Source organism: Lolium perenne, chromosome 2 (genome assembly GCF_019359855.2).
Source record: "Lolium perenne isolate Kyuss_39 chromosome 2, Kyuss_2.0, whole genome shotgun sequence".
Classification (NCBI taxonomy): domain Eukaryota; kingdom Viridiplantae; phylum Streptophyta; class Magnoliopsida; order Poales; family Poaceae; genus Lolium; species Lolium perenne.
Genome location: NC_067245.2, coordinates 1,570,958 through 1,583,624, shown reverse-complemented (window position 1 = coordinate 1,583,624; position 12,667 = coordinate 1,570,958). Strand labels below are relative to the sequence as shown.

Here is a 12,667-nt window from a genome sequence, read left to right as displayed (position 1 = left end):
ATAACACATGGTCATCTCAAAGGATTTTATTTTTTAAAAGTTCTATCATTTTCTTTTATTTTTTTCAAAATTAAAAAGGCGATCCATGGGACAGAAGGGGGAGTTGTGGAGCAAAAATCTGAACCCCCTTACCTCCGGCAGTAAGGGAGGGTCAGATTTTTCCCCGGGCCAAGACCTGGTCGACCCTTATCCCCGCGTGCCAATTTTTCGTTCCGCCGGCGGTATTTGGGCACCACCGGCCATAAAATTGGCGTGCTAACGGTAATATAGCGCCGGTGGAAAACCATTTTGGCATGTTGGTGGTAGCTCGGGGCCTATAGTTATTTTCCTAGTAGTGGGTAAGACAATAAATAATACTTAAACCAAAAAAACACTGATAACGATTTTTTTAATTGCAGGTTTCCCATTTGTTAGGGTGATCTACAGGAGCATGAGGTACAAAATGCCAGCAAATTCATGGAGAGAGGGAGGGGAATTGACCAAAAATAAAAATAAAAAATAGCAATATCATAATTGCACAAAAATGATGTAACTTGATGAACCTTTTTATGCCTTATCAGCATTATACACCAACATGACACACACTTGTGATGCCTTTATTTCCATGTACTAGTTCTTGGAACACTCGGAAGTTCACTTGGATGCCTTATTAGATGAAGAGGACTCCTCATCATTGTCTGGGTAACTCTGCCAGCTCGTTGGGGTAAATTCAGGAGTGAATGCGCCATACTCTTCTCCCCTATTGTTTTTAAGGTTTCGGGCTTCTTGTCTGGAAATCTGAAAAGCATTGGCGATGACATCAACAGGCAAGGCACTCATGATAGAGTTCCTTCCTGCGATGTGACTAACCATGGAGTTTGGGTTGGTCTTGAATGATATGTATTGGCATCCTTCACGCTTTGCCTTCTTGAGAACAACATAGTGTTGGGGTATGATTAACAATTGCCCTTTATGAACAAGGTCGTCGAATACGGTCCGACCATAGTTATTGACAACCTGAACTCGAGCATGTCCTTGGATTATGTACATGACACTGTGTGCATTAATGTTCCAGAATGGTGAAAGGACAGCATTCTGCAATAACAATTAGTTGGTACGTCATATATCTATTGAACTTGTGTCAAGAAGCTTACGATATGTAACAATAGGAGTATGTGTAAAAATGCAGCATAACATATACCTGGTAGAGATTTACTCTTGTAGCACTCATTTGCACAAGGTGAAGGATGGGGAAACTATTGCTGGTGAGGCGTGTTATACTGCCAGCACGTGGGTTGTATGTGTCGGGATTATTAGGGTTTTCAATGTTCTTCCTTGCCTCTAATGAACAAAAGTTCTCCTCTAAACCATTGTGACTTCCACTCATTGATTGACTTAGCTGATATTGATGAATTGGTAGGTATGCTTGCTTCTCTACTAGTTCTTGCTTGTTCACAGTGGGCTTCAAGAACTGAAGGCGGTGATTAACATGAATTATATCGCCTCTTTGGTCACTTTGATTCCTTATCCTTTGTGCCATTTGTTGATCGATACCAAAGGCCTCACTTAGCAATTGGACACTAAATCCATTGAATATGTTTTGTCCAAATTGTTGCTCTCTCTTGTTGTTACCAGCCAGCAAGAAATCCTGAAAATTCATATTATCAAGTAAAAATGTTGAATAATATGTCACTAATATATACTGGAAACACCATACGAAAGTTACTTGTAAAAAACTATATATATTATATGTGCATATTAGTTTTAGACACCCGTATAGTTACCTTCTGTCTAGGTTCAAGCTGATTAGCATTGTTGTTTACGTCGAAGACATACAAAGCCACAATTGGCACATCACCATCATTGTAGCACCAATGTACAATGCCAGATGGCAGTGCAACAACATCTCCTTGCTTGAAATGGTGAACTCTTTGGTGCTCGTCCTTAAACTTTTGCCTTTCGCTTTGACCTTCGGCAAACCACGCTTGACCAAAATGTTGGAATTTTTTTTGGAAGGTCTCTGGGCATCCAGGCAAAATCAGCCCTGTGTAACCACTACCTACAAGAGAGCATGACAATACAATTCAGTACGAAAATCTGACGATGCTGATGTAACATTTGGCACATACAAACCCCTAAGTGAAGTATATAACAATGCAATCACCATATTTAGTTTATAAACCAACCTTGGAGAATGTACACCAAGCCAGGAGTGTTGTGATATTGAGGTAATAAGAGGCCTTGAGGCTCGATAACACGACGGATGACAGATACCCCGGTGCAACGAAATTGCTCATTCTTCTCATCGAAGTATTCAGTGAGGCCAGCTTGTGACCTCACTTGCTGAATTGGTTCAAATGCTTGTAGCCTATCTAATATGCACCCCCTTAAACCTCCTTGTCGGGAGCTTCGCCATGAAGTAAAGCTCTGGCCAAACAGTTGAGCCATGGACCCATGGCACACGAGAAATACACAAAAGTAAAACAAAACAGAACTAGTAGTTGCCATGATTGATTGAAGAGATTGAAGAAGGTTGATTGATGCCAGTCTTGAGAATCTAAGTTAGTTTATATAGCCATAAAATGTAGTTTAGGATGCATGTGGTGACATCACTATTAAGGATATCCATGATGACTCAGTACATGTTTTAACATGTGAATAGATAAACATGGTCTCAAAAGTTATGTGTTGCTTTTGAGCTACAACTAATAATGACTCGGCATGCTAGTACCACCTTTTTATAATCTCTTGGCCATTGTGTGACAGGTGGTCAAACATATAATAATATTAGTTGTACTTTTCACAACTATGTCTATCAAAACACTATGTTTCTGGCACTTGTGACACCTTTTGTGGTTTGGTTTGTTTGTGCATTGGTCTATGCAACAACAACGTATGTGGATACTTTTGACATATGTGGATACTTTTGGTTGTCTGCCCAAAATTTCATGACGCAAGTCTATCTATACAACATAAAGTGTAAACTGGATGAGTCATGTCCATGTCAACACAAAGTAGATATGTAGATAAGTAACTTAATCCATGATAATAGATAAAAGGTAGTGTACAAACAAAAGTTGTTGATTTACTCGATGCCACCATTTTGTATACATATGAGTTGCAATGTTCTATTTTTTGAGCCCTCCGCTCACCAGTGTTAGTATATCAATAGGCATGGGCCATTTTATACTCCCTTCATTTTTGTATATAAGAGCACCACCTATTTTGTGGTAGAACTTTGAATAATAATTTGACCAACAAAGTACGAGTTTTATGTCACCAAAAGTATAGCATTGGATTCATATTTAAAATATGTTTTCAACAATATGTTGTTGGTGACATAGAACTTATATTTTGTTGGTTAAATGATCAGTCGAAGTTTTGCCTTGGAATGCGTAGCGGATTCATACTATCGCCGGTTCATATTACTCCGTGTATAAGGTTCGATCGAAGTCAAACTTTGTAATCTTTGATCAACTATCTATGATAAAATATTATAAAAAATATGTTGTAAATGATATGATGTATATTGCATTACAGTGCTATTGATATTTTTGATTTCTAAATAAATAATATTTTTTATATTTATAATTGGTTAACCTTAGCAAAGTTTGACTTTCACCTAACCTTGTATGCATAGTAATATGAAATAGGAGTACCCAGCAGGGGAGAGCATCCAACTTGAATTGTATTTAATAGTATTCCTCAAAAAATTGAATTGTATTTAATTTCCTATAATGTTTTTCAGCTATTAAAGGTAGGTTCAAACGAACCAGAAGACAAAAAAAAAGACAAAAAACATGTACCTACGAAACGAACTAAAAGATCAAATGAAAATGACCGAGACATCGAATAGGATACCCAGTTACCCACTAGGCCACCGCCATAGAAACTCTAGCAAAGCACGGAGGAATGCCTCTGCGAACGTATATGGAGCATCACACTACCGAGTACAACATGTTCACCCACTTACTCAGCGGTCCAAAAATAGCATGCCAAGTTTCTCTACACTCCACTAAGACAACATCACAAGTACAAACCTTTCTAGCTAACTATGCTAGTTGTGCCGCAAACACCATTGAATAGCATTACAAAACCCACAAGAAAAACAAGAACACATGAAAATGGATTCAACGATCATCGCCAACCAACACTTCTGCAACTTAGTGCCTCATGTGTCATCGATGGCACAGAGACATTAGTTGAGGGCATTATTGAGAGAATATCCCTATGGTTCGATTGACGTGCTGAAATTGCTATTCTTCTGTGAACATCTCAGTATGACACAGGAGGTTGGCGAACATCTCAGTATGATAAGTTGAATGTGAGGAAGAATCCAAGCAAGCATTACATGTTTGGAACATGGGTTTTTTTAAACACTTATGAGGTCGAGTAGATACAAATCAAACTATCAGATTATGCATAAAAATTACTGTATTATTTTACTTGCGTGCTACTTAAAAATACCTAGAATTTACATATGAGTCTGCAAAATAAATAAATAAACAACTTCTCTGCAAGTACTACTACTGTATGAAAAAACAATCTATTCTGTTAAGGATTTTGTGATTTCTGAATGGTATTCTGAAGCAGCTTGGCGTAAAACAGTCAGCAGTCAGAGACAACAAAGAGATACTGACAGCTAAATAGGGCCACAGTTCAACCCAGAAAAGAAATAAGGATATTAGAGCTACACAGGAATTGGCAAACGTGGTGGCAGGCATATGGTAATCTCGAGACATAGAAACATAGCATATATTGAAGTACAGGTCTTATAATACAGCAGTTTTCATGTCCGCTAAACGATAAGCTTCGTTACAGGTACGGAAGTTCTTGTTTACTAGTGCTAGAGCTAGACTGGCAAATCGAAGCCGCCTCACATCCATAACCTAGATAATTCTTCTATCAGTCATAAGCTCTTCTGTTGGCAACTGGGGATCTTGAGCGCTGGACAGGGGATCGGCTGCAGTTATACAAAAAAGATTTCATCAAACAACAGGAAAAGGATAATGTGAACAAAAGAAGAACTGAACACTCTTCCTTGGGAAAAAAAGAACTGAATGAATACTCAAAGGTTATAAGAAAATTTCAACAATGTTGGTGTCATATGGCCACCCCAAAGTAGCTTGTACTAGTAATTTGAGGATTAACTACTGAATTACACTGTAGGGGATTCCCCTACGATAAAGGTTAAAAAAAACATATTAATTGACTTCAATATGGATGTATCTAGAACTGAAATGTGTCTAGATACATCTATATTAGAGTCAATTAATATGAACCAGAGGGAGTACTAAATTCAGAAGTGAGCACATGTTCATTTATTACAAAAAAAATGCAATAACTGATCACCTTAAAGTATTGTGGCTAAATGGAATGGAACATCCTAATGAAATCATCTGCCAAAAAGTGCAAACTAACAAAGATCAAGCAAAAAACAATCCAAGTGCATTACCTTCGATAGCGATCACGGACAGGGCTCCTGCTCCTGTCATATGAACCATATGCAGGGCTCACTGGACGACCATAGTCAGGACTAGGTCGTGACCTTTGGTACACTGGGCTAACAGAACGGCGATATGAACTGTCATCCTGCCTTCCATAGCCACCACCCCTACTTGGCTTGTCATACCGGTCACCTGGTTCACTATCATCCCTGAAGGCATACTCAACAGAAATCACTCTGTCCAGTAACTTGCTGCAGCGGGCAAAGGAAATCAATTAGGTATATTGCTACAGAATAAGATTATTTCACAATCAAAAGACATTCCAGGTCAAGTACAAGCTTCAGAAACATCATACAATACATCCCTTACACCAAAAACTGTAGATACCCATATGCTAGGCAGTGTCATTCCCCCATTGACTTTAACCATTAAACAAACACTCAAATAAATCTTACAGTGGAGGGTATAAATAAGAGATAAAAAGGCTGCAGTCAAATTCACATCATTAAATAAACTCGGGAACAGGTGAAAGTGGTACATACGTCAGATGAGTTGCATCTAGGGCTTTGCTGGCCTCTTCCTGTGTTTCAAATTGCACAAATGCAAAGTTCTTCCTTATCCGAACATTTGATATCTTCCCAAATGGATCAAAATGCCTTTCAAGATCAGTAACTCTTGTGTTGATTGGGTCAAAGTTGATGACAAACAATGTCTTAGTAGGCTTAGTGTTCACTGGTGGTTTACTATAGCCATCACGATCATCACGTCTGGTTCCACGGTCACCCTGTTACATGAATCACCAGACACAAATTAAAAACGAACTGAAGGCATTATTATTTGGCACAAGTGATCACCCATAATGTGTCCATAATCTTTGACGTGTTAAGGTTCAGTAGGGTTATGCAAGAAGAGCAAGAGAAATTACCCGTGACCACTCCACTGAAAGTCTGCGTCTCCCAGGGCCAAAGGGATAACCATCAAGAGCCCGTATGGCATCATCACCATCACGCTCATCCTCAAAGTAGACAAAAGCAAATCCTAGAAATGGTAAATCCACAAGTAAGAACTATATGAAACTGAATCTCTTACCCCGACTGTTCGATGACAACATGATTTTTCATTAGGACAAACAACTAAACACAACAGCCTCAAACCTAAGAGAAATAGAGAATACTGCACCTGCACAGATCTGATGGTATCAAGAGCTCTAATGCAGTTACTGGTAGATTCCACTCATGATGAGGCTAAGAATGGTGTAGTACAACTTATATTCCAAAGTAACAAGGTATGACTTGAGACACTGAACATGCTTCACCATTCTATAACCAAGAGCCTCACAGACATCGCTTATTCAGACAGAACACATAGCAAGTTATCAAGTTGATGCCCGGAGGATGGCGTAGTGATACTTCTAGTCGTGGCATGGTATGGCATGATGGAACTGATGACATGGCATGATGGTCGATGTCAATCCCAGCAAAACAGCAGTGGTAACAGATTACAGTGCATCATGAAACGGATGGCCAAGTGCAGGGAATGATGGCCGGAAGAGGGGATGGAGGGTGAGTTGAGGAGCCCCAGGGGGAGCTATGTATGGTTGCCTCGGTAGTTCCTGCGCCAGAGTAAACATTTAAACATCTTGCCGCCTATTATTATACATACATTGCTTGCATTGTGGTCTGCATGACATGGATCACCGTATGATACGTGTTCCACAGACAAAATGTACAGAAGCATAATTAGGGAATCAAAATACATCAACTGATTCATCACAAATTAGTACAACTAACATTCCAATCCTTTTTGTAGAAAAAACATGCACAAATTGAAATCTTAAGCGAATCAATCAATTATAATTACTCCAGGATTTTATTGTCTAATACTCAATCAAAACTAATTACACTCTAGTGAGATACTTGTCAGGACAGATAGTATCCGGTACAATTACAAATCAGACCTCATCGCAGTACACATGAGCGCATCAGATACAAAGCAGTAGAAATATGGCAGGATAAAATGGAGAAGCATAACTAACGGGGATTAGTGAAGAAAAATACATCATCTGATTCATCACAGATTAACATGACTAGCATTCTGGTCCTTTGCAGAAAAAAACATGCACAAACAGAAATCTTAAGCAAATGAAAACTAGTTATTCCGTGATTTTATTCTCTAATAACCAATCAAAATAACTATAGACTCTATTTAGATACTTGTGGGGAATCAATAGTACACTACAAATACACTCTACCCACAAATTTGTTCATCAATTCTGTACCCAAAGAACTTGGTACTAGTATCATGAAATAGCTTATGAGATCAGATAAGAAGCAGTCGAAATACAGCAGGATAAAACAGAGGAGCAAAACTAACAGTGATTAGTGAAGCAAAATACATCAACTGATTCATCACACATTAATTTGACTAACATCCGATCTTCTGTAGGACATGCACAAATTGAAATCTAAAGCGAACCAAAACTAATTATTCCAGGATTTTATTATTCTCTGATAACAAATCAGAACTAATTATGTGGGGGCTAGATAGTATACGGCACAGTTACACTCCATCTACTGGCAAAATTTCTTCATGAATTTTGTACCCAAGAAACTCAGTACTAGTATCGTGAAATCAGACCCAAAGTGACTGAACAAACTGGCAGTGCACTTGAGCACATCGGATCAGATACGAAGCAGTAGAAAATAATAGGGTGGAATAAAACAGAGGCGTGACCATAAACTTTAGAGAAGCATAACTAGCAGGGGATTAGTGAAGCAAAATACATCAACTGATGATTCATCGTGGTTTAACACGACTAGCATTCCGATCCTCTGTAGAAGAACATTCACAGATGGTGAACCACAACTAATTATTCTGGTAGTTTATTCTCTAATCATCAACCAGTGCATTCAGACACTAGTGGGGGACAGAACAGATATATACTATCCAGTACAATGACACTAGATCAACTCTGTTCCGTACTAGTATGACGAAATCAGACCCTAGGTGCCGAACAAACTCATGAGGATTACGAATCAGTTGACGACAGTAGGGCGTGAGGCGGTGATGAGGTGAGGTGAGATGGTAGATGAGGGGATTATATATAGGGCTAGAGTGGCGGACCTGACTTCATGTCGATGCGGTGGATCCTGCCGTAGCGGTAGAAGAGGCGGTCGAGCTCCGAGTGGCGGGTGTCGTAGTCCAGGTTCCCCACGAACACGGGCCTCATCTTGGCCGAGATCCGTGCGCACCGGGAAACCCTAGCGGGGAGGAGAAGGAAGAGGAGGGGATCAGAATTAGCCGCCGAGGATGGGAGGGACGCCGGAGGAGAAGAGGAGAGAGCAGTACCTTCGCCGTCGAGCGAGGGAGAGGGAGAGGCGACTAGGGTTCTTCTCCGGCTTCGAGCTCCGTGCCTGGTGCGATCCTCCCTTGTTTTCTGGTGGCTTCTGCGGGTTTCCGGGTTGGTTGGTTGGTTTGGGGACGAAGGCTCGTGCTCGTGCCGTGTTGTGTTGGGCTTTCGGTCCTGCCTCCCGCCCGATGCCGGCCCATTTGCCAATTATGTTTATTTCTTTTTATTTTCGTTTTGTATCTTATTTTGTGTTTTTACTTTCTCTCTCTCTCTCTCTTCCAACAAATTTCATGTGTTTCACCAGTGCATAATAATCGTCCAATGGTGTTTCACCAAAGTGTGCATGTAGTAGTTTTCTTTCACTGCAAGGCCAACCTCAGTGTTTTCACTTCTAGGGTGTTCCTCTAGGAGATGGTGAATTTTCTATTAACACAATTAAAAGTCATAACACTTATTATGGGTCGGAGGGGGTACCACATTGTATTGTACCTTAGATATGTTACATATCTATATCATAGTAGATCCCGCTTGTTGAGATAGTTTGAATCTAATTGTATGATAATAGTAGCTTCTACGCATATTATTGTGTGAAGAGAACACACCTTGGATAATGTACAGTGTTATCATCCCTCCTCGTTAATTATGCACAACATAGGCAAACAAAAAATAGATGTGGCGTGCTAAGAGACTGCACCACGGTGGAGCAAGACTAAATATCGGCCTTGTAGCCGTATTGTTAAACATCAATTTACTCCAACCATAAACATAACCTCCTAGCAGATAACTATTACTACTATATGCCAACGTGGTTGAAGACGTGTGGTTAAACTACAAGGACATGAGCAAAAGTGTGACTCATATTGACATACGAGATAGCTATTATTTGTTTGTGATGTCCATGAGAAGAAAATAAAGTTACATAGGTGACATCCTAAGGATTTGAATGCGCAAAACAATGACAAGCACCGTGGGAACTAGCCCACACAAACATGATGAGTTGGTGATAGATTAGTCATAAACTTGTACTTCCTCCGGTCCAAATTATTTGTCACATATTCAATAAATCTAGACAGAGAGAACTAATTTAGGCCAAAGGAAGTAGTGAAATTTCAATAAATATCATACGAACCATATGTTTGTTCTTGTTTATCTAGTTTGGCGTGAAATCACCATATATCGTCCATCACGACAAGAAAAAAAGGCAAGTTAAATGATACTTGGCTAGATAGGGGCCTGAATTATAAAGGGCTAGCTAGATAAGCTCTAAAGTAGTACTCCGATCCAAATTACTTAGCACATATTCAATAAATCTAGACATATACAACTAATTTAGGTTAGAGGAAGTAGTAAAATTTCAGAAAAATATAGTACGACCCTGTTCATCTAGTTTTCTTTGAAGTCCCCATTTATCACCCATCACGACAAGAACAAAAAAAAGCCAAGTTAAAGGATACTTGGTCGGATATGGGCCTAAATTATAAGGGATCGATCGGCTAGATAACCTCTAAACTAGTACTCCCTCTGAACCAAATTATTGATCACAAATTCAATAAATATGTATAGAGACAAGTAATTTAGGTCATAAGAAGTAGTGAAAATCAGGAAATATTGTACAACCCAGATGTTGGTACCTGCTCATCTAGTTTCCCTTGAAATCACCATCTATCACCCATCACGACAAGAAAACAAACGCAATTTAAACGGGTCGGATAGGGGCCTAAATTATAAGAGATAGGCTAAATAAGCTCTAAACTAGTGCTCCCTCCGATCCAAATTCCATATCGCAAATTAAATGAACCTGGATCGATTTTAGGCAACATTTTACCTAATTTGTGACAAGTAATTTACGTCGGAGAAAAAGTAGTGAAATTTCAGGAAATATCATACGACCCCGATGTTTGTCATGTTCATCCAATTTTTCTCAAGGTCACCATCTATCACCCATCAGGACAAGAAAAAAAGGCAAAAAGTGCACAACCCTTTTTTTTTGAAAAGGTGTTTACTATATATTACTCAAATTCGTTCAGGTTACATTCGTGCATCACTTGTTCCCTGATACAAGTTGGAACAGAGTAGTGCAAAACACCACTAGACAACACCGACCGGCTATAAGCTGCTAGTTTGTGAGCTGCCAAATTCCCATCTCTATGGACCTTCACTACTTTGAGAGATGGAATAGTGTCAGCCACGGCGATTGCTTCATCCACAATAAAGCAAGCTTGGGACCTGTCCAGGACGTGATTGGAAAGACAATCCACCACATATTGACAGTCACTTTCAAGTACGGTAGGCATATTGAGGCATGCAGCAATGCGGAGGCCTTCCAATGCTGCCTTGACTTCAGCTTCAGCAGCACTATTGCAACGATCGATGGGGCTCCATGCCGATAGAATTGTTTTTCCCTCGTGATCACGAATAATAGCTCCCCAATGGCCAGTGCCTGTTTCAGCTAGAAAAGAAGCATCAGTGTTAATTTTCATCCAACCTGGTTGAGGTTTACACCAAGAAGCCTTGCATAATTCCTTCATTGGCTTACTCTCTTTGGGAATTTGTTTATCAACTTTGCATTTCCCTTTTCTATCACAAAATGCATCTCCATTTTTAATCTGCGCTGTAGTATTAAAGTAATTTTTTAAGAAGCAAGCAGAAGTGGATATCTTGTCTTTACCATCACCAAAAATGGAGTTATTTCTAAGGTGCCAAGCCCTCCACCAGATAAAGAGCAATTGGCTTCTCGTGTCTTCTTCATGATTTGCAAGGATGTTAAGCACCCAGTCGTGCCCCGTGTAGAACAACTCTTCCTCCTTGGGTAGTTGCCAGAATTCTCTCATGGCTAGACGCAGGGCGCGCGCCTTAGGGCAGGACATAACGGCATGGTATTCGGTTTCAGCTTCAGTACCGCAGATGTTACAGGTTTCCACTGTATTTTTTGATTCTCTTACATCTATTATTCTGGACTGCTAAACCTTTGGTTGCAAGCTTCCAAGCGAAAACTCTTACTTTTGGTGGAACATTAGCTTTCCAAATCAGTTCCCATGATTTTCTTTCGCCGTTTGGGTGGGCACTTGACCCCAGGCCCATTGGGTTTGATCTACTTTCAAGTGCTAGATTGTAAGCACTTTTGACAGAGAACAAACCTTTGCTGTCTGGATTCCAGGCAAGTCGATCTTCTCCATTCTGCTTTGGGATTTGGATCTTTAGGATTTCTTCCGCGTCATGGTCATGGAAAATTTCTCTAATCAAAGTTTCTTTCCATTCTTTATTTTCCTGGTTGATTAAGTCAGCAACCCATCTCAGTCTAGATTTCAAAGGATTACCTGAAACTTTTAGATTTCCTCTAGGAATCCAATTGTCACGCCAAATACGAATTTTTCCCGTTATTGATGCGCCAAACTGCACCTTTTTTTAGCAGTTCCAGACCATGTGCAATCCCTTTCCAACCAGGCGAAGGGTTCTTCACAAAAGCTGTATCCATAAGATTTGCATTGGGATAGTACTTAGCTTTTAGCAATCTTGCACATAGGCTTTCCGGCTGGTCGAGGAGACGCCAGGCTTGCTTGGCTAGCAGTGCTTGGTTAAACAGACCAAGGTCTCGGAAGCCCATCCCTCCTTTCGATTTCTTTTGGATAAGTTTATCCCAGCTAGACCAATGTATATGTTTCTTATCATCTTCCTCGCCCCACCAGAATTCTCTCGTCATTTTCATGAGATCTTCACATAGGCCTGATGTAAACTGGAACACACTCATGGCAAAGGAAGGAATAGCTTGGGCTACTGCTTTAATGAGAACTTCTTTGGCAGCACTAGAAGCATACTTTTCCGTCCAATCAGATAGTTTTTTGCGGTATCTTTCTTTAATTGGGACGAACTTGCCATTCTTCATCCGTCCTTC

The 12,667-nt window shown here is 39.9% G+C and overlaps 2 protein-coding genes across 2 annotated transcripts; both read right to left on the bottom strand.

The window, feature by feature from the left end:
* Positions 1-444: 444 nt before the first annotated feature.
* Positions 445-2,487, bottom strand: LOC127329578 (12S seed storage globulin 1-like). The gene is made up of 4 exons (XM_051356076.2): positions 2,166-2,487; positions 1,764-2,038; positions 1,181-1,681; positions 445-1,074 (listed from the first exon to the last, which is right to left on the bottom strand). Exons 1-4 carry the CDS (start codon positions 2,485-2,487, stop codon positions 634-636), a joined length of 1,539 nt encoding a protein of 512 aa, XP_051212036.1. The 3' UTR covers positions 445-633.
* Positions 2,488-4,720: 2,233 nt separating this feature from the next.
* On the bottom strand, positions 4,721-8,930 carry LOC127330901 (serine/arginine-rich splicing factor RS31). The gene is made up of 6 exons (XM_051356972.1): positions 8,775-8,930; positions 8,550-8,686; positions 6,352-6,464; positions 5,969-6,210; positions 5,435-5,677; positions 4,721-4,942 (listed from the first exon to the last, which is right to left on the bottom strand). The coding sequence occupies exons 2-6, from the start codon at positions 8,653-8,655 to the stop codon at positions 4,885-4,887; spliced, it is 762 nt and encodes a 253-aa protein (XP_051212932.1). The 5' UTR covers positions 8,656-8,686; positions 8,775-8,930; the 3' UTR covers positions 4,721-4,884.
* Positions 8,931-12,667: the final 3,737 nt, after the last annotated feature.